Source organism: Hemitrygon akajei, chromosome 8, assembly GCF_048418815.1.
Source record: "Hemitrygon akajei chromosome 8, sHemAka1.3, whole genome shotgun sequence".
NCBI lineage: Eukaryota > Metazoa > Chordata > Chondrichthyes > Myliobatiformes > Dasyatidae > Hemitrygon > Hemitrygon akajei.
In genome coordinates this window covers 100,598,234-100,620,145 of record NC_133131.1, presented here as the reverse complement: position 1 = coordinate 100,620,145, position 21,912 = coordinate 100,598,234, and the positions used below count along the sequence as shown (strand labels likewise).

General features: G+C 39.3%; 1 protein-coding gene across 4 annotated transcripts in view; it reads left to right on the top strand.

Moving 5' to 3' along the window:
* Positions 1–21,912, top strand: part of invs (inversin) — a 249,468-nt gene that overhangs the window by 189,096 nt on the left and 38,460 nt on the right. For all 4 annotated transcript variants that reach the window (XM_073054266.1, XM_073054268.1, XM_073054267.1 and 1 more), the window contains 2 exons: positions 8,712–9,013; positions 12,704–13,409. In XM_073054266.1, coding sequence (XP_072910367.1) covers positions 8,712–9,013; positions 12,704–13,409 — 1,008 coding nt within the window. The remainder of the gene's footprint in view (positions 1–8,711; positions 9,014–12,703; positions 13,410–21,912) is intronic.

Below are 21,912 nucleotides of genomic sequence, written 5' to 3'. Positions count from 1 at the left end.
CAACAAGAGCTATCTCTTGACTTTGATTCCAGTGTTGAACCCGTACATACATTTGCAGTGTGCCTACTGCAGGGGTTCCCAACCTGTGGTTTATGGACCCCTTGCTTAATGGTGTTGGTCCATGGCATAAAGAAGGTTGGGAACTGCTGGCCTACAGTGTTATCTATGAAGCAGACCATAATTTGTTCAAAATTTCTGCATGATCCCCATCAATTAATATAGGCAAGTATCTTGTATGCTGGTTTTACTACCTTCTTTCCTGTTCTCCTCAGGATTCAGTCTGCATTTGCTGCCGTGATCCATCACTTTCCTCAGTACATTCCCATTAATCATATATGTTAATCCTGTTTGCCCTTCACACTTTGTCTGATTGGATTCTTTTTGCCTTATTTTTACTTATGATCAGTATTTTTTTAATCATTCTCCAGCTTCCAACTGTTCTCCTTTCAAACATGGTGCAAATTTTGGTGTCATCAACCAACTTTTAAATCGTAGTCCGTACGTTTCTGGCCAAACTATGGAAAGCAATAGTATTAACTCTGAGCCTTGTGGAACATCTCTGTACACCATCTTACATTATTTAAAATTCTTAACACTCATTGTCCTTTACTTTCTCCACTGAATTAATTAGCAAATCTCCCATGGAGATTTGATTTCATCATTAATCTGTGCTCCTTGACATCAAAAGTGAGGTCTTCTGATAGATTTCCACATACACCCAGAATGCTGAGTGGTCACTTTAGAAGGTATCTCCTGTACCTAATAAAGTGGTCACTGAGTGCATATGCCCATTTGCTGTCATGTGTAGCCTTATCATAGTGGACCTCATCTGAATCCATTGATGATGAACTTGTGTGCAACTTTGCCTCCTGACATATGTGCTATCCTGAAAATCTGTTCTCACCCTCCCACACTGACCCTAAATTAGCCCATTGAGTCTATCCTCATTGATGGATATTATTGGAAGGTAATTGTTGGAATAATGGGGCATTGGTCTTAGGGTTACAGTTTATGGAACATGGTATTTGAAAATGTATTCACTGACTTTGACCTTGTAATTATGCCATTGCAGAATTAGGTGTTTCAGCTGTATTCTGAGCACTGACCACAACAGGTCTCTGGAGGATCTCCTGGCCTATACAGATACAAGGCATCTCCTCAATTTTGTGTCTTTTCTGCAATGCCATCCAGTGAAATATTCATAAAACTTGGAGTTTACTCTTCCATTTTGTGCCAGTTTTTCAATTGTTTTTTGGGTTGGTTTCACTAACTGCGCAAGTGTCATGTTGCACCTTCCCTTTCAGAAGAGGCGCAAGCTACATACAGATTCACACAGCACATCAACAGCCTAGTTTGCTCTGGCTGAACATTAAAGTTATTTAAATGAGCAGACAACAGGAAGTTGGTGTGTTATTTGCACTGAAATCTGTGTGCATGTGATAATTTTATATAGTAGCTCTTGCATTTATTTTTTGGGCATTTGTCTTTAGTTTCTTCTGTCATGTTTATCGTGGTAATCCTTTCAGATGACTTGTGCGTGTTTGATATTGCAAAGATTTAGCTTCATGGTACAACATGGTTTTATCCATTGCCCTGAGTTGTAGAGAGATTGAGGACAAAATAATACCTTCCTCCTCATGTTATCTCTTCTACAGAATCTATGTCAGCAATTGTATGAGAAGGACTGAGGGTATCTAGTGTTTTGGTCAAATTTTCCAAGTGGATCAAAGAATGATTATCAGATTGTAATTTTGTCCTCTGATTTGGCTTATAAAGCACTACATTGGCTCTAATTTTGGATAATTATCTTTCACGACTGTACTTAGTTCATGATTCCATGAAATGGAGATAATGTGGCCTTGTTTTGTGTAGGCTATCTGTCTAACTGCAGACTTCAATTTTTTTTGTCATGTTTAAGGCTCGTTTATAACTGCTGGGGATTGATTTTACTGATAGACATGAGGAGTAAGATGCTTGAATCTATTTTCCAAATTTCTGTGAAAGAAGAGTTACAGTCTGTTTAATTTGTGTCATTTGTCATACTTAATAGTAGATATTCTGATTAGAACCACAGGGAATGCTGTTGATCATCATCTGCTAGAACTCAAGCTTAAATATGTCTATGAAGGTTCTTAGTCATCCAGGTCATTGTATATCAAGCAGTAGTAAATCAGGGCAACTGGACTTGCTGTGTTGTCTAGAGTTGTCACACCAACTCCACTCATCCAAGAGGCTTCTTCAGTTCTGATTCATGGTGGGTAGTTTTCCGGTTTTTAAACTTTTAAGTTGTTTAAAGGTATAGCAATTGCATGAGGGACGTTAAAAGTCGTAGAGGTGATAACAATGTGCATATTGTCGACAAGGGGAACAGGTGGTTTGAAAGAGCGGTTAAAGAAGCCATTGTGTCAAACTGGAAAACCCATCCTTGATCAGAGGGGGTGGGGTAAGACACCTCCTATCAGATACTTACAATGCAGTCCTAACATCTCTACCTGCCATTCCAACAGTTCACGCCTCCATTCATGCAAAGATAAGACTGATGACCCTCTCATTACTCTACCACTCTTATTGACCCTCATGTACCTTTAAACAACTCACAGAAAGCCAGAAAACTACCCACCATGGATCAGAACTGGAGAAGGCTCTTGGATGAACAGCGTAATGTCTTGTAGACAACACAGCAAGTCCAGTTGCCCTGATTTAGTACTGCTTGATACTCAAACTTAAAGATCATTTGAATGGATGCAAGGCACTGGGTTTAATTAATTCCTTCTGTGGAACAAATATAACCAAAAAGCAATGAAAGTAAAGTTTGGAGTCTACCTTGACAGGTAGCCCTGAACAGATAACTGTTGTCATTGGCATGGATCTTGAAGAATGCCAAGGAGCTTGTCATCCGCTGGAGTTTCTGCTAATCTGTTGATATTCATGTTTTGATGCACTAATCAATCAATCACCAACAGAACAATTCAAAATAATATAGCATTTGTTATCTGTAAAATTCTATTGATGAATTGCAGTCAAACAGCAACAGCAGAGATAATGAAGTATGATGTCTAGGGTTACATGTAACAAACAATGGTAAGCATATGCCTGTGTTACTTGTGACGTGCAGATTGTACGTTGTGTTTGGTGTAACACAGGCTAATCCAGCATATTTGTAGATCTAATTCTTCAGCTTTGAGGTCCACTTGCACATCAATTTGTCCTGCTTGTTCTTTTTCTGCATGAGTTTTTGTATTGTGAAGTTCTAAATTCAAACATTTATATTATTTTCATGCTTATGTTATACAACCAGTGGTGTAAAAATGTCAGATTTTCATGCAAATAATTTAGCAGACTTTTCTTTACAACTTGAAACTGGCTTACCTCCAAATATTACATTGAGTTGTTTTGAGGGTAAATGAAGTTTATTGCAGAAATATCGCATCCTCTCTCCATGGTGATTGAAATTCTCCAGAGTGTGCAGGGCGTAGACCATATTCATTATAGTGGGTATGGTATGACTTTTTAATGCCTTTTACAGTAACTGACTACATAATCACTCAAAATGTTTACACCTCTCTTCCTTTTTAATATGTGTTTCGATTATTTATGCAGTACTATTTTGTGGTTCTTTTCTAGCTCAAATGAATTGATGAATACACAGTATGCCAGTAAGATGTTATAAAATTCCAGGTTCGTTGATGATCACAGCCGAGAGAGCAATGAAGGACAAGAACATAAGAGAGAAAAATAAACATATAATTCTACTCCTTGTTGCTGCTTTATTGGCACAATGGAGAGTGGAAACTGATTACATAAAACAGAAACAGACCCTTCAGCTTTTTATGTCCATGAGGACCGTCATCTATACTAATTCTGTTTATCAACACTTGAGCCATCTATGCCTTGGTGATTCTAGTGCTTCTCCAGATTTATTTTAATGTTGTATGAGCCTTCACCATTTCTCAGTCAACGCACTGCAGATTGCAGTCATCCTCTGGGTGAGAAAACATTTTCCTCAGATTCCTTCTAATCCTCATGCTTGTCATCTTAAACTTATGCCCTCTGCTTGAGAGGTGTCTGTTATGAGGAAGTGTTTCTATTGTCCAACTGTGCCTCGCTTAATATTGTAATTTTCTATCAGGTTCTCCCTTGAGTGTTCTCTACTTCAAGGAAGACAAACTCAACCTATTCAGTCTCTCCTCATAACTGAAATATTCCATTCCAGACAACATACTGCTAAATCTCATCTGCACTCTCACTACTCATTCACGTCCTCCTTATGGTTCCCAACTGTGGGTTAACCAAAGTTTTATAAGGCTTGTATCGTGATCTCCTTGCTCTTATTGTATGCCACAGCTAATGAATGCCAACATCTGTAGGCATTCTTCACTCATCATATCAAGGATCAACTTTATTTGCCATATACATTTACATGTACAGGAATTTTCTACTTGACCTTTCAGGATGTCTGTTCCTCAATATGTCCTCAGGCCTTATCATTGATGTATGACATTCTCATTTAACCTCCCACAATGCATAACTCTTCCCAACTTAGCAGCAGATCAATATCATTCTGAAAAGCAAAGAGTAGCTTCCTTACTATCAATAACACCACCAACTTCTGTGCCATCTGCAAATTTACAATCATACTTCATGCATTAATTTCCAATTTGTTAAGGTATATGATGGACAGTAAGGATCCCAGCACCTAATCTTATGGTACATCACTGGTCACAGGGTTTCAATCTCAAAAGCAATCCTTCATCACAGTTACCAAGCTAAATGGATCTAATTTGCCAGCTTACCTTGGGTCCTATGGACACTAATCACCTGTGCCAGATTTCTATATAGGATATTGTCAATGCTTTGCTGAAGTCTATGTATATGACACCATCTGCACTGCCCTCATTAATTCAGGGCAGCAGGTAGCGTAATGCTTCTGCAGCACCAGTGACATAGGTTCAATTCCCACCGCTGTCTGTAAGGATCCTGTACATTCTGCATGTGATCATGTGGGTTTCCTGCAGTACTCCAGTTTCCTCCACATCCCAAAGACATATGGGTTAATAGGTTAATTGGTCACAATGGGTGCAATTGGACAGCATGGATGTGTTGGGCTGGAAGAGTCTGATACCATCCTGTATTTGTAAATTTAAAGAATAGTTACTTCTTCAAAAAAACTTAATTAAATCAGTTAATCAAGCTTTCTCATGAACAAAACCATGCAACTGTCCTTGCTGTTTTACCAGATGTAGTTTAATCCTATCACACAGAAATTTTACAGTGAATTCCCTGCCTGTGGCATTAGAATCACTGGCCTGCAAGTACTTGGTAAATATGCAGATATTATTGAAAAATTAGTTTCACTATGAAACTCTAACTCCCTCTTTCTCTCTGCTAAAAGGCTCTAAGTCAAGATCTTCTGTTGTAGATAATTCCATGAAGAACACAACTGTCTTCATTAGTTAGAATCAGAAAGAATAGGCCTGAAATTTGATCATTTCTAAAGTGAATCCCCATTAAGTTTTCTTCATCGCTGGCAAAGGGAAATTACAAACATCTCATTCAAATTTACAACCTTCACATATGAGGTAGATGTGTAGGAGATTCAGTAATACTCAGACTTTAAAATGTTTAAACACAGAACTGCAGTATTATTTCCCATTTATGTGTTCCTAGTGTGGAATCGTGCATATTGCGAATTCACAGCCCTATGTAATGGGAAAATCGCTGATTTATTTTATGTACTGGTTTGCTGCCATATAGTACCCATTTTGAGAGAGAAAAAAAATGCATGAGAGGGGTGACTTTCTGTGTGCAGCTTCTGGAGGAGTTAGAAGGGTTTCCCATTACCGATACTATAGATGAAATCTTCAGCCACAGAATGCAGTAAGTGATATTTTTTCAACCCATTTAAGTGAACTGGCAGACTTGAGGTTCCAGACCACCAAAGGAGTGAGAGCAGCAGTTGGAAGCTCGGGTAACCTCTCCATTGTCTCAGGAACCATGACTGCTTGGGAGTACTGCAGGTAAAACTGAAAAGCAAGGCCCTAAGGCCTTGTTGGCTGATGTACAGTCACTGGAAAAATAAAATTAAAGATCTCAGAGCAAAACTGCAGTACCAGAGGGACATCAGGGGTTGGTGTGTACTCAGCTTTACAGAGACATGGTTCATCCTGCAGCACTCCAGACATATCACCCAACCATGGATGGGCCAGCTGTAGCTGCCTGTTCTTCATGATTAACTCATCATGGTGCACAGACATGGCAGTTCTTCTGCAGTCCGGCTGCCCTGATCTGGAACATCTATCTGCTAAGGGAGTTCTCCGCTATAATCCTAGTAGCAGATCCATCCCTGGCTAGCACTGAAGGAGCTGGGCATTTTGATCAACAGTCATGAGACATAGGCCTTTATTCCCTAGAGCACAGGAAAATGAAGGAAGATTTGGAGAAGTACATGGACAGAAGGTGTTTGGAAGGCTATGGTCCAGATGTGGGTCGATGGGACTAGGCAGAATAAGTTCAGCATAGAACAGATGGGCTGAGCGGTCTGGTTCTGTGTGTAGTGCTCTTTGCTAGCACACCCTAACAACTTCCCGATCATCTTGGGGGATTTCAGTCAGGCCAGCTTAAAGTAGTCTCTGACCAGCTACCAGCGGCCACGTCAGCTGCAGACCAGAGGAGCGAAACCACTCGATCAAGAATGTTTTAGGTGACACCCCACATGCTATTATACTCCTGTTCCCAGCATACAGGCAGAGACTGAGGTCTGCAGCACCACTGATGAGGACAGCGAAGGTACGGTATGGTCACGGGAGGCAGAGGACTGTTTATAGGATTGTTTTGAATAGGTGACAGGACCATATTAAGGAATTTATCTTCAGTTCTGAATGTAAATGCCACAATCAACACTGACTTCATTAAGACCTGTGTGGACAAGTGTGCACCTTTGCAAATGTTTCGAGTCCTCCCAAACCAGAAGCCCTGGATGAATGAGGAGATTTGCAGTCTGCTGGGTTAGATCTGAGGCTCCAAGACCAGCAATTTAAAATCCTAAAACAAGTCCAGAAACTAGCTTTGTAAGAGTGAAAAGGCAATTGCGAATGAAGCCAGAGAGAGAATTGGATTCATGACCACTGTGGCAGTGTTTGCATACCATTACTTCCTAAAAGGCAAAACCTAGCAGCATCAATTGAGAAGCATTCCTCCCCAATGAATTCAATGCATTTTGTGTACGCATCTTCAAAGGGGAAATGACTCTACACCTGTGCAAATCCCCACAGCATCCAGCAGTCCCGTGATCTCTATCTCAGAGGATGGTGTCTGCATGTCCTTCAAGAAGGTGAACCCTCACAAGGCAACAGGGTCCAACAGTATACCAGGTGAGGTACTGAAAACTGGGCTGACCAACAGGCTGGTGTATTCAAGAACATCTTTAACCTCTCACTGCTGTGGTCTGAGGTGCCCAGGAAGAGCTTGGTGAGCTGCCTGAATGGCTATCACCAGGTCGAGGGGGATGAAGTACTGTAGTGAAGTATTTTCAGAGGGTTTGTTATGTCTAGAATTAATCCTGCTTGATCAAGGATGAGAATCTGCTGCAACAACTCTGCAGCAGACAAGATCTTACTCCACTCTGCTGCGGAGCACCTAAAACACCTCAAACATATGGCAGACTACTGTTTATCGATAACAGCACATCATTCAACACCATCATTCCCTCTGCACTAATAAAAGCTTCAGACCTGAGCCTTTGTACTTCCCCCTGCAACTGGATGCTTGACCTCCTCATTGGGAGACCACAGTCAGTGCAGATCAGTGATAACATCCCCTCCTCGCTGACAGTTAACTTAGGTGCGCCTCAAGGATGCATGCCTAACCCACTGCTCTACACTCTACACTCTGGACTGTGTGACTGGGCACAGCTTCGAACCTCCGATGGTGATGAGGAGGCTTAGAGGAGTGAGGTAGATTGGCTGGTTGAGTGGTGTCACTCAGCCTCACACTCAGTACCAGTAAGATCAAAGAACTAAATGTGAACTTAAGGAAGGGGAAGCTGAGAGAACACACCAGTCCTCGCTGAGGGGTCAACAGTGAAAAGCTTCAAGTTCTTTGGACATCAACATTTCTATCCTGAGCCCAACATATTGATGCAGTCATGAATAAGACACACAGTAGCTCTACTTCATTAGGAGTTTGAAGTGATTTGGTATTTCACCAAAGGCTCATGTAAATTTCTATGGATGTATGCTGCAGAGCATTCTAACTGGTTGCATTATAGCCTGGCATAGAGGCTCCAATGCAGTAGATTGCAAGAAGCTACAGAGAGTTATTGACTCAACTCCATTGCAGGCACAGTCCTCCCCACCATCAAGGCTGTGTTGCCTCAGGAGGACGACATCAGCATTACTGACTCTAACCATCTGAGACATGCCCTCTTCTTATTACTACCATCGAGAAGGAGGTAGAGGAGCCTGAAGTCATGGAATAATTTAGAAACAGCTTCGTTCCCCTTTGCCAAGAGATTCCTAGATGGTTCATGAACCCCAGAGGACTACGTTTTTGTAATATTTATTTATTCGTGTAATGTATAGATTTTAGGTCTTTGCACTGTACTGCTCCCGGAAAAGAGCAAATTTCATGTTACATGTCAGTAATAATAACCCTGCTTCTGATTATACTTCCATTCATCTTGATCTACTTATTTTCTGTCTGTTTACTTGTAGGAAACGTGAGGAGGAGAGTAAAAGGAGGGAAGCAGAGTTTCAAAAAGAAAAGAGACTGGAATCTGAGTTAAACGTACAACAAGAAGTTGGAAATTTTAATTGCCATATTCCCAATGTTTGTTCAATAAGTGAAACGTGTTCCTCAGCAGCCGTTGTTTCAGAGGGTGGTCAAATGGAGCATAAAATCAGCGAGGATTCAAAGAGGCTATCTAAAAGTAGATTAGAAGAGAAAGGTTGGAGGAGCACGGACACCATTCAGAGCCAGCCACCGTCTGCAAAAAGAGAGATGAAAAGAAGAAAAGGTACATTGTTTACACACATATTGATTCTCTGAGAAAATGCATCTGATATCACAATGGTCTCATTTTTAGAGATGCTAGTGGGACTTCCAAGGCATTGCTCATTTAATCAGGATTAAGCAATGTTACATAAGAGAACATATGGTATATTAATTTCAGGTGATTAAGAATAATAGTGTTCTCACCGTTTAGTGAATGCTTGAATTTTTTATTTTAAGATTTTTATTTGAGGCACTGTATACTGGCGTTGCAAGTAATAATAATATATAATGTATGAATAAAACAAAATCCAGTAGCGTGGAACAGTTTTACTTTTTGCCAGCATAGAAGAATATAACTAATCATAATTTTTCTATTTGGGCTAATTTTTAACTTCGGTCTACTATCATACACTCCACTGTTTCCCCAAATTTGGTCAATCGTATAACAACATAGTGAGATACCATTTTCTGCAATGTATTGACATCTATCCATGCATCCTGAATATGGAGAAGGCAGGAGAATGAGGTTGAGAGAGAAATGGATTAGCCATGATGAAATGATGGACCTGTCTTGATTGACTGAATGCCCTAATTCTGCTCCTATGCCTTAGGGTCTTGTATGTTATTAATACATACAATAAATAGTGTTTGCTATGTTAAGTTGCCAACACTATTGAATATAAACTGTAGAATATAATTGTAAGATACCATCTTCTGGCAAGTATTAAAATACATTGCCTTCTAGTCTCCATTGAATTTATATGTCAGCATTAAAAGGCAACAAAGGTAACCTTAGCAAAGGAGAAATGGAGCTGTTTTATGTTTATAACTATTTACCTCTTCCATCAAGGAAAACAAATTAAAAATTTAAATTCATGTAACTCAGTTTTCCTAAAAGGAAGATTTTGGCACAAAGGGACAATCTGAATTAAATGATGTTTGTTTATAGTAACTGCAGGTACATCAGTACTATCAGTAGTATGTCTAGCTGCCCATTCATAATGATGAATGAATAGCCAAGATAAATTGTCCTGTGATTTATAAAATAAAGAGCTGAAGACTCGAAATTTTCTGATCTTGAGGTTGCATCATTATTTTTTGAGATTTTGTATTTATCAATGAGGAATTCTTCCAAACCTAGTCTGACTTTCTGTATGGACAAACAAGTAAGTTGGTGTCAGATTTTAGGACCTGTTTCTTCAATCCATATTATAACAAATGAACATCTTTTTCAGTAAATTGCAAGGATCATATTGGAAACCTGCCCCAGCTGTGACAATGCAGTTTTCAGTGGAAATATTTCCATAAAACAGTAGTATCCACACTTAATCAAAAGGATGCTAGAAATCTGAAGTAAAAACAAAATAAGGTTTAAACAAAATAAGGTAAAAACAAAATAAGGCTAAGGTAAAACACGAGGAAATCTGCAGATGCTGGAAATTCAAACAACACACACAAAATGCTGGTGGAACACAGCAGGCCAGGCAGCATCTATAGGGAGAAGCATCTATAAGGCTAAGGTAGGTGGCGTTGTGGATAATGAAGTAGGTTTTCAAAGTTTGCAGAGAGATTTAGGCCAGTTAGAAGAGTGGGCTGAACGATGGCAGATGGAGTTTAAATGCTGATAAGTGTAAGGTGCTACATTTTGGTAGGAATAATCCAAATAGGACATACATCGTAAATGGTAGGGCATCGAAGAATGCAGTAGAACAGAGCGATCTAGGAATAATGGTGCATAGTTCCCTGAAGGTGGAATCTCATGTGGATAGGGTGGTGAAGAAAGCTTTTGGTATGTTGGCCTTTATAAATCAGAGCATTGAGTATAGGAGTTGGGATGTAATGTTAAAATTGTACAAGGCATTGGTAAGGCTGAATTTGGAGTATTGTGTACAGTTCTGGTCACTGAATTATAGGAAAGATGTCAACAAAATAGAGAAAGTACAGAGAAGATTTACTAGAATGTTACCTGGGTTTTAGCACCTAAGTTACAGGGAAAGATTGAACAAGTTAGGTCTTTATTCTTTGGAGCGTAGAAGGTTGAGGGGGGACTTGATAGAGGTATTTAAAATTATGAGGGAGATAGATAGAGTTGACGTGGATAGGCTTTTTCCATTGAGAGAAGGGGAGATTCAAACAAGAGGACATGAGTTGAGAGTTACAGACTAGAAGTTTAAGGGTAACATGAGGGGGAATTTCTTTACTCAGAGAATGGTAGCTGTGTGGAACGAGCTTCCAGTAGAAGTGGTAGAGGCAGGTTCGGTATTGTCATTTAAAGTAAAATTGGATAAGTATATGGACAGGAAAGGAATGGAGGGTTATGGGCTGAGTGTGGGTCAGTGGGACTAGGTGAGTGTAAACGTCGGCACGGAGTAGAACAGCTGAGATGGCCTGTTTCCGTGCTGTAATTACCGTAGATGTCGGATTATAAGCCGCTACTTTTTTCCCACATTTTGAACAGCTTTGAACACTGTGGCCTTTACTACGGTGCGGCTAATGCATGATTTTTTTTCATGCCGCCAAAAACATTTTGCCTCGTAACAGTAGACCAATAAAATTGATGAGTAGTTCACAGAGGTCCAATGAAATTGTACGATAAATCAAGCGCACTTTCACAATTAAATTATTGTAAATCAGTCATTTGTACTCACCCTCATCAACATGGAAAACACTCGAAGAAAAGCATTGTGCTGCCTTTATGGCAGTTATTTAGTTTATAATATTTTCGCTTAGTAATTTCTAGTTAAAGTTAGAAGTGTTTTAACTATATTTGTTTTCTGTACTACATCGCGGGATGCTATGACGTCACACCCGGTTTCGCCGCGTCTTGTGGGAAATACCGGTTTGCGATAAACGGGAAGGTGGGGGCGAGCGGCATTAGATCTGAGCGAACGCTGCTTTTAAGTTAAAGGCGATAATAACTTTTCCTGGTAGGCTGCAGTATATATATTTTTTACCAGTCGTTAGGAGATATTGGAATGTTGTTCAGTAAAAAAGTATACGCAACGTATATTTAAAAGTAGCCGCGTTACAGGCACGGTTCGAAAAAAAGCATTTACAATATGTATTTGTTTATGTTACCATATGGATTTAATTAAAAGTTAAAAAATCCTCACGTGTAATATCTTTCTGTGTAAATATCTCATATTACAACGTGGGACACCTGCGGCCGAAAATCCGGTGCGGCCTAAAATCCGGTGCGGCTTGTACAAGTACAAAATTGATTTTCTTTCTAAAATTAGAGCCAGCGGCTTTTAATCAGGTGCGCTCTGTAGTGCGAAATCTACGGTATATGGTTACATGGTTAAATTACAGGTCTAACAGTGCTATTGTAGAGAAAAACAAAGTTAACATTTCAGCTCAAAGATATGGGAACTCTTATTTACATAGTTAAATTAGTTCTAAGTTTATAGTTTCACTCAAGATTCCTAGAAATAGTAATACTGCATAGCATAATGTAAGTAGACAGCCTTAGTTTCAGATGTATCCATAAGTCAGAAAGCGGTTAACCCTAACAATTGTTAAAGTGACTTACGAGTGATCAAATGGTTGGTGTAATTAAGTGGAAAATGTTAATAATTCTGTCAGATTGTCACCATCATAAACTTGAAAGTTGCTGAATTTTAGAATTGACAGATTACTTCAAAAGTATGTATTTTTATTGATATATTTTTGTTAAAATATAATATAAAATTATATTTTCTTACCATCTTAGATCATCACAGGAAAAGTTCCAAAAATAAGCTCAATAATCACCAGCAGTTCAATGAACAAAATGTCTCTGGTGAACTGCATGCTTCCAGACAACTTACGCCTTCAGAAAGAGGTGACAGAACTGAGAATTATAAAAAGACTCCTGAAAGTACCATTAGACTCACTGGTGCTGGATCAAAACCTGCTGTCCTTCGATCAGCCAGTGCAATAAAACATCTAGTGAAACAGCAGAGTGCGTCTCCATTACCTTGTAGCAGACATAAAAAGAAATCTGACTGTGAGGAGCTTGGAGTAGGACTAAAAAATGGTCGATTTTCTCCTGCTGGTTCAAGCCGACCTGGAAGTGCCAAACCTATTGTAAGCAATATTGACAATACTAGCCATATTGGCAGCCAGACCTTAGAGAGCATTACTCCTGCTTTGCATTCTCCAATTTCCCCAAAGCCTAAAATTAGCAATTCTACTGCAACAGCTGGATCCAATGCAAAACATAATACCATTGAAAAAGCATCTCAGGACAGAACTGGAATTTCTCAATCTCTCATCTCTCAAAGCTGTTCATGCACTCAGCCGAGTCATCAAAGTTCAGAGATTCTGCTTATTCCTTTGGAAGTCCGGGTACAAATAGTGGAAAAGGAAAGACTCAGAAAAGAGCTTTTTCGAAAGAAGAATAATGCAGCAACAGTAATTCAGAGAGCTTGGAAAAGGTAGGAAACCTTTGTTATATTAAATTACTGCTTTGTAATCTGTATTCTCGATATACTGCCTTTAACGTAGAAAAGTATCATGATGTTTTTCATAAATGTGATGAGATAACAAACGACATGGAATGAAGGTATGAGATTCTAGGAGAAATTGTAAAGTTGTACAGCACAGAAACAGGCCCTTTGGCCCACCACGTTCAAGCTGACTTTGTTGATCATCTACATTGGTTATGGAAAATTTAGATAGAGAGCTGGGACTCATGGAATGTTTTAAAGAAGGAAAGAAACACTGAAAGAGAAAATGTGGGACTTCGATAATAGGAAATCCAATCCTAAGGCAAAGAGTAAAATGGATGTATTAGAGGCCGGAGTGAGAGGAACAGAGGAAGGACTGGAGGACTTTGCAAACATACAGAGGGCTGAGACCAAGAAACCTATAAACAGAAGGATGAGAATTTTAAATATAGTATATTTAGAGAGGGACCGGCATACATCAGTAAAGACAGAATTGATAGGTAAATAATTAGTTAGGGTTATGATGCAGACAGCGGAATTTTAGATGGCCTGAAGTTGACAGAACATGGAGTATGGAAAGTTAGCCTAACATGGGGATAGCCAGAAGGTGAATTAAAGGCATGGGTGAATCTTGGCATCTGATGGGCTGAGTGACTAATGGATGGACAGTATTTTCAAGGTGGAAGTAAACACTTTCTTCATAATAAAGAGAATATGCAATTGTAATTGAGAGTCTCGTGGGTGGATGAGGTCGATAGTGATCTGGTACATCCTAATTGCCCAGTAAAGGGTCTGGAGTCAACAGTGAGCTGACAGTCATAGATAACAAGTTTTATCTTCAGAGTATGTAACAGACAAGAAGCACTAGTCTATCAGAACTAGAAGTAATACAAGCATTTTTACAGCTTGTATTCATCACATTTATGTAAAACATCATTGGGGAAATAGAAGGACTTAGATAGGTGATGGAGAATTAGAACTGAGTCTGGACAGTGTACAAGTGGACACTGACATTCTGTGTCATTAGAAAGAGTAGACTGTGGGAAGGGAGAATGCCAAACTTTACCTCAAAGGGTGCTCATAAATTAATTTGCAGTCTTTTTTTTTCTTTATTCAGTTGCCTGAAACCAAAAAAAAAAACAGCAGAAAATGTAACCAGTCAAATTTATGTGGTGAGCTGCAAAGTACAGATATTTTGTTTAGGGAAAAGAAATAATCTCGCACCAAAGCTGTAAAATTAGTTAAGTACAAATAAGCTTGTCTTATTGAATAGTGAAACAAGCCTTTGTGTTATCAATATATGGTATTCTTGAGAAATGGAGAATAAATCAAGGAAGGAAACCCTTTTGTAGACAAGCATTAAAAGAAAATCCCAAACCTAAAGAGCAGACACTCTTGGATAATTTGGTTATTGAAATGTTCCATGATTATTCAACAAATTACTCTTTTATGCTTGTCTGCTTTTAAGTTGATGTGTGAAGATAGAATTGTCATTTTATGAAAATAAACTTTCATTGCTTGTAATCCTGTGGGTAGTGCTTAAATTTACATTTGGCTTTTAAGTTGCTTTTTCCTTCGACATTATATTTTATGTTTGTTTATAGACAAAATAACCTGACAAGAATGGCTGACTGTCTGGTGCAACACGCTAAAAAAACCTGAAATGTTCAGTGTAAGATATAGTGAATAAATGAACTATTACACAATATGAGAAGATTTTGTGAACCAGTCAGATTTGCTTACCTGTAGGTCCATGTGTTGAGAAGTTGATCATTTAATGCTCATCTTGAAATGGGTTTGAGAAGAAGCTGTCTTCATGAACTACAGCAGGTCCTGGTGAATTGACAAGCAAAACAAGTAGAGTGTTTCAAAATTTTCATCCAGGAGTTATGAAGGAACTGTGACATATTTTTGAAATGTTTGCTTTTAATAACTGGATACAAGGAAATACTGAAAGGAAATGAGAAACAACATTACAGACATTTGTGTATAAATGACGAGAGGCATTGATCATTTGGGTGGCCAGAGTCTTCTCCCCAGGGCTGAAATGACTAACATGAGGGGGCATGCTTAAAGTGCTTGGAAGTTGGTATAAGGGGGATGTCAGAGATAAGTTTTTCACACACGGAGTGGTGGGTGCATGGTATGCACTGTCAATGAAGGTCGTAGAGATGTATAGTATAGGGTCTTTTAAGAGACTCTTAGGTAGGTATGAGGGGTGATTGATAAGTTTGTGGCCTAAGGTAGAGGAGTCAATTTTACAAAACCTAGCACATTTATTTTTCAACATAGTCCCCTCCTACATTTACACATTTAGTCCAGTGGTCGTGGAGCATACGGATCCCTTCTTTGTAGAAGTGGTCCACAGCAGGGGTGATTGATGAGTTCGTGGCCTAGGGTAGAAGGAGATGAGTTATTAACTTCAAACTTTCTTTATACACAGAGTGGGGGCTGTCTGGATTGTGCTGGAATGTTGCCAGTGATATGTTAAACAGTAAACAGCCCCCAATTTCTTTTGTATTATTAGAAGTGTAAATACTATATATGAAGATTAAAAGCCATTTGGAAGGTCTTCTCAACCTCCACCCGAAGGTTTAGATGAAGGCATATACAATTTGTACACACCTGTAGAATTAATGCAGCATCATGGATGTAATGTGCATAATAGAAGTACACAATATACACAGCTTATTTAATGGACCATAGTACACATTTTTGATTAATTTTGTTTTCTTTCCTTATTTGAATTTCCTGGAAATTTTGGAGAAGTTTTGGAGGACATTCACATTACTAAGGAGGAGGTATTTGCAGCCTTACACTACATTAAGGTGAATAAATCCCCAGGGCCTGACTAAGTGCATCCTTGGACTTTAAGGAAGGTTAGAGAAGAAATAGCAGAGTCCCTTGCAGAGATACTTGCTTCATCGTTAGCCAGTGGTGAAGTTTCCAAACACTGGAAGGTGGTCAATGTCATCCTGTCGTTTAGGCAGAGTAGCAAATACAAGCCAGGTAACTACATGCCAGTCAGCCTGACATCAGTGTTGAGAAAATTACTTGAGGGAGTTCTGAGGAGAAGGCACTGCAGTTCTCATCGAGTGGTCAGCAGTGGAAAGAGTGAGCAGTTTCAGGTTCCTGGGTGTCAACATCCCGAAGAATCATCTTACGTCCAACACGTTGCTGCAGTTGTGAAGAAGGCACTCTGCTGGCTATATTTCACTGGGTGTTTGAGGGGATTTCGTATCTCAGCAAAGACTGGCAAGTTTCTAGAGAGGTATGATGGAGAGCATCACAGCTTAGTGTAGATGCTGCAAGACACAGGATCACAAGAGGCTATCGATGGTTGTGAACCATTGTGTGGCACTAGTCTCCACACCATCGAGGACATCTTCAAAAGGAGATGCCTCAAAAAGATAACACCTATCATGAAGGACCCTCACCATCCAGGAAGTGCCATCGACGAGAAGTTACAGGAGTCTGAAGACGCACACTCAATGTTTTAGAAACAGCTTCTTCCCCTCCACCATCGGATTCTGAATGATCCATGAGCACCAGCTCACTGCCTTCTTTTGCACTAGAGTGGACTGTAGTTCATTGGGACACATCGGGACCAGTACATTTTGGCCCAATTAAGTGGTTGCCCCAATTAGTTTCATGGAAATAGTTAAAAAGGTACAAAAGAGACAAAATGAGTAATAAATAATATATTTAAATGAAATACAGATTAGAACACTACCAATAGTACGATAAAACTATATATCAGTTCTCAATGGGGGAGATTCACACATTGTACGCAATGAACAAAATCAGTGCAGGCACCTAGTACAGATAATGGACTGCCTTCCTGCAACGCTATTGACGATTGCATCCTCCAAATCTTCATTTTCATTCTAATATTCAAGGTGATTGTCAGTGCCTTTAAATTCCTAGTTGCTCCTAACTTATTGAAGTAGTGAAATTGATTCATTTTCACTCTCGGCCATTTCTGGCATCTCCGAGCCTGAACGCTTGAAACCTCAATGAGCAAAGCAGATCGGAATTGTCTTCACGTTTACTTCTTGCCAACTATTAGTGACAAAAATAACTGCGTTTTGAACACAAACGCATGCAATTGGTGCTTTAAAAACCATTCAGTGTAAGCACAGTGTCTAATGGTCACACAAGTGCAACGACTGAGACTAGTTAAAACCTGTTCCTGCCCCAGTTAAGTGGCATAGTGTCCCAGTAAACAAAAGGAATCACAACTATTTTTTGATTAGTTTTTATTCTTTAAGAGTTGGCCCAAATAGGCGATTGCCCTGATGAACCAATGGCCCAATTAGCCAGAATCCTCTGTATTTTGCTCACTTTTGCACTATTTATATTTTAATATATTTTTGTTGTAATTTACAGTTATTTTTGAGTGTTGCACTGTACTGCTGCCTTAAAACAACAATATTCATGACATATGTATGTCAGTGATAATAATTCTGATTCTGGTATAACTAACAAAATGTAACCTTTATCACAGTGAATTTGTAAGTTATAGTCCATGATAGGCAAGTTTGTCACTCATATATGAAGCAAGCAGAATAAGCAACAGAAAGAGAAGTAGAACATCATTATGTTGCCTTAGCTAATTGTAAGAAAAATCAGACATAACTCTATATATTTCATAAAGCATACATATGAAAATTGATTATCAGTAGTAGTAATTCTTGAATATGAGTGATAATCATTAATAAATATTGATATACGAACTTGCAGCTTATACACCTGTGTTGTTAATAACAGCCTGTAGAATTGATCTCCAAACACACTGCCTAAATCAGAGAAGTTTCGATGTAGATAATCATGGCAGGGAAAGCACTGCTAAAAGGCAATTAGAGAAGGCCCAAAGGAGTCAAAATTAGGTCTTGTGTGATGGGAGGAGTGGTGCATATAGCATAATTGATCTCCAAAGGGGAACAGATGTCAGCAGGTTGCTGAAAAGCATTAGGAATTTTTTTTTAAAAGGTAATCATGGCAGGAAAGCATTTTAAAAGCTATTCAGTCAGCAGGAAGCCCCAGAGAATGGAACTGTCCAGTGGGGAAGAAAGATGACAGGAATGGGTTGCAGAATTGATCTTCTAAAGAGGAGAAACCTGATAATTTGCCAAAAACTATCAAGAAGTTTTAAGAATAGAAGTCATAGTGGGAAAGCATTTCAAAAGGTGATGAGATGAAATGCTAAATAAAGCACTTGGTTGAGTAAAAGGATCCAAAAGGCATGAAGGTGGCAAAAGCAATCTGCAGAATCAATTTCTCGTATAGCATATCACTCAACAAATTTATTTGGAAGTATTTACTTAAACATTATAGATGAGAACTGAAGCAAGAGAGGAAGAAAATGATGTGTGGGTGTTCTAGACTCTGGTATCCAGTGTGAAAGTTGTAGATATTCCTGGAACTCCAAGGCTGTCTGAATAGTCTTTTTGTAAGTATTGGGATGAACCTATGAAGCTGGTGTAATTTCATCTTGAGGTCACAATGCTTAGCTATCAGAGCATCATAGAGGCGATGCACATGAAACTGTACAATATGCACAATGTATGTAATCTAGTTTTGCTGTTTAGAATTTATTTTCTTCCCCTTTTTTTTGAATTACTTAGAAATGTAACCATTTAGAGCTTTATTGGTAAACTATTTCAGCAAGTTGTTCAGGGAGTACAGTCCTGGCATGTATGAACAAATTTAATTTTTATCACAGGTGATAGCGATGGTAATGTTTAATTTTGTATTTATCTTTAACTAGCCACGGTGATTAAAATTAAAAGCTAATAGCAAGAGAGGAAACTGTGAAAGTGTTCAAAAATTGCATTCTGCTGCTGAGGAGGATGATTGCGAGACTATAAATCAAAGTAACAGCTAATAAAATTCAGACTGCTTTGCCTGTCACAGTAGATGAGCTTTGAAGCACAGTAAAACACCAACTAAGCTGCTTTCTTCAAAAATCCTGATGGTTTGGTATCTGGCTCACCAAATTCTGTTTCACACATTCTCCTTTAAAAGGGTCCTTCTTCCTGAGCTCTCTTTAAATTTGCTGGGACCCATTTCTCACACTCCTTCTAAGTACTGGGTCCCATTTCCCTTGCTTTTAAAAAGATCAGGACCACACTTCCCACAAATCTTTTAAACTCGCCATGATCCCATTCCTGTAATTTTATAATATCCTTATTTTCAAATATCTCTATTATCTTGCCCCTCCCGCGGGTTTTAATTGTTTTTACTCTTACAACATGTTGTAAAATCAGCATCTCCAGTCCTAACCTCTCAGTTGCCCCCAGATTTCGTCATTTCCCTGTTTTTGGCTGCACATTCAGCGGCTGTGGCCAGAACGTCTGGAATTCACACCTTAACTTTCTTTGTCCTCTCAACTATTTCTTCCTTAATGTGTACCTTAAAACTAACTTGTTTGAAGAAACCTGTGGTTATTTGCCTTATGAATTTCTTTCAAAGGCTTTAGAATATTTGGAATGTTAAACGTGCTGTATAAATGATGGTCATGGTATTAACAATAGAAGTATTCGTGCTCCTGTTAGGACATCCTTGGCAGCCGAAGCATCAGTATGAATGCTTAGTCTACAGTTGATATGCCATTTTCACCACCTTTCTCCTTTTCATCAGAATATCCTTCGGGTGTTATGCTCTGAGAACCTCGTTCTTCTTCCAGCTCAAATCTTTGCTATGGTGTTTTGTTGTGCTGATGCAAATCATGATCATTCTGGCGTGAGGCTGGAAATACAGAAGTCAGCCGATCTCTACAGGCAGCTGTGGCACATCTCCACCCTGTCAAGGGCTTACTCAATAGCACATTCAGTTGTCATCTAGCTGCCATTACAGTTTTTCTGATGTTCAAGGTTGCCTTGATGTCAGGTCAGGTACTGATAGTAAAAGAGAAACTGCTTGAAGTATTCAGCTTCCCAGGTTAGGAATCAGAGTAATTCCTTAATAGTTGATGGAGTGGAGTGAAACAAAGGCTGGGCTTAAGATATTTTTGCATCTGCCTTTAAACAAGAGTTGCAAACAGACTTAACTGAACTGAAGATATTTTTCCAAGGAGGGATAGTGATGAAGATCACTATCTTCTTCATCATGATGAAGATCACTTTGAATTGGCAAGGTATGAATGGTCAGGAAAAAGAACAAATCCACTCAGGATCTGTGTCAGTATCAGTTCCTTCTTCTGAGGAGGGCAAAGGGGATAATCCAGCAAATTATTGGCAGCTGACAGCAGTAGTAGAGAAATTATCGAGAATATATCTTGGGGAGAGGATCTTGGAAAAAGGTCTTATTAGGAATTGTTAGCATGACTTTGTGCTAGTATGGTCATTTCTCATAAACTTGATTGAATTTTTTTAGGAGGTGATCAAGATTATTAATAAGGGCAAGGCAATAGATGCTGTATACATGGACTTCTGTAAAATATTTGACACATCTCTCATAGTAGGCACAAACAGAAGGTTGGGTAAACAGTGTGAGGGCAGATCGGATTCAAAATTGGCTTGGCTTGCAGGTTTGACCAGTGATGTTCCACAGGAATTAGTGCTGGGACTTAAGAATATTAGAGTGGGGAATTGAGGTTTGGTCATTGAAGCTTCAGTGAGGAGAGGCGTAGGCTGTCGGTAGATTTTTTTTGTTATTTATTCTTTCTTTCTTACTGCACATTTGGAGGAATGGGGATGCCAGACGGGATAGTGGAATGCCCCTCTTGCAGGATGTGGGAAGGCAGGAGACCTCCAGTGTCCCTGAGACCACACCTACAAGAAGTGCATCCAGCTGTAGCTTCTGACAGTCTGAGTTAAGCATTTGGAGCTGGAACTGGATGAACTCCAGTATGTACCAATCCAAGGGCTTCTTAAATGAAGCTATTGTACTTGCTTCAACCACTTCCTCTGGCAGTTCATTCCATATTCTCACCACCCTTAATGGAAAATGTTGCCCCTCAGGTCTCTTTTAAATCTTTCCCCCTCACCCTGAATCTATGCCCCTAGTTTTGGTCTCCATCTTATCTCTGCCTTTCATAGGTTTAAACACTTCTATAAAGTCATTCCACATTCTCCTACGGTTCAAGAAATAAAGCCTAACCTGGCCAACCTTTCTCTATAAATCAGGCCTTCTAGTCCTGGCAACGTCTTTGTAAACCTTTTCTGCACTCTTCCCAGTATAACAATGTCTTTCCTATAGCAGAGTGACCAAAACTTTACACAGTAGCCCAAGTGTGGTGTCATCAATGACTTGCACAACTGCAATGTAGTACCCCAGCTCCTATACTTACTACCCTGACTGATGAAGGTGAGCGTGCTAAATTCCTTTTTCATCACCCTGTCTACTTAAGATGCTGCTTTCAATGAACTATGTACTCGTATTCCTAGGTCCCTCTACTTCATTAATTCCCTGGTGCCCTAGCATTCAGAGTAGAGTGCTACTCTGGTTTGACTTTCCATACTACAACATCTGACACTTAACTGTATTG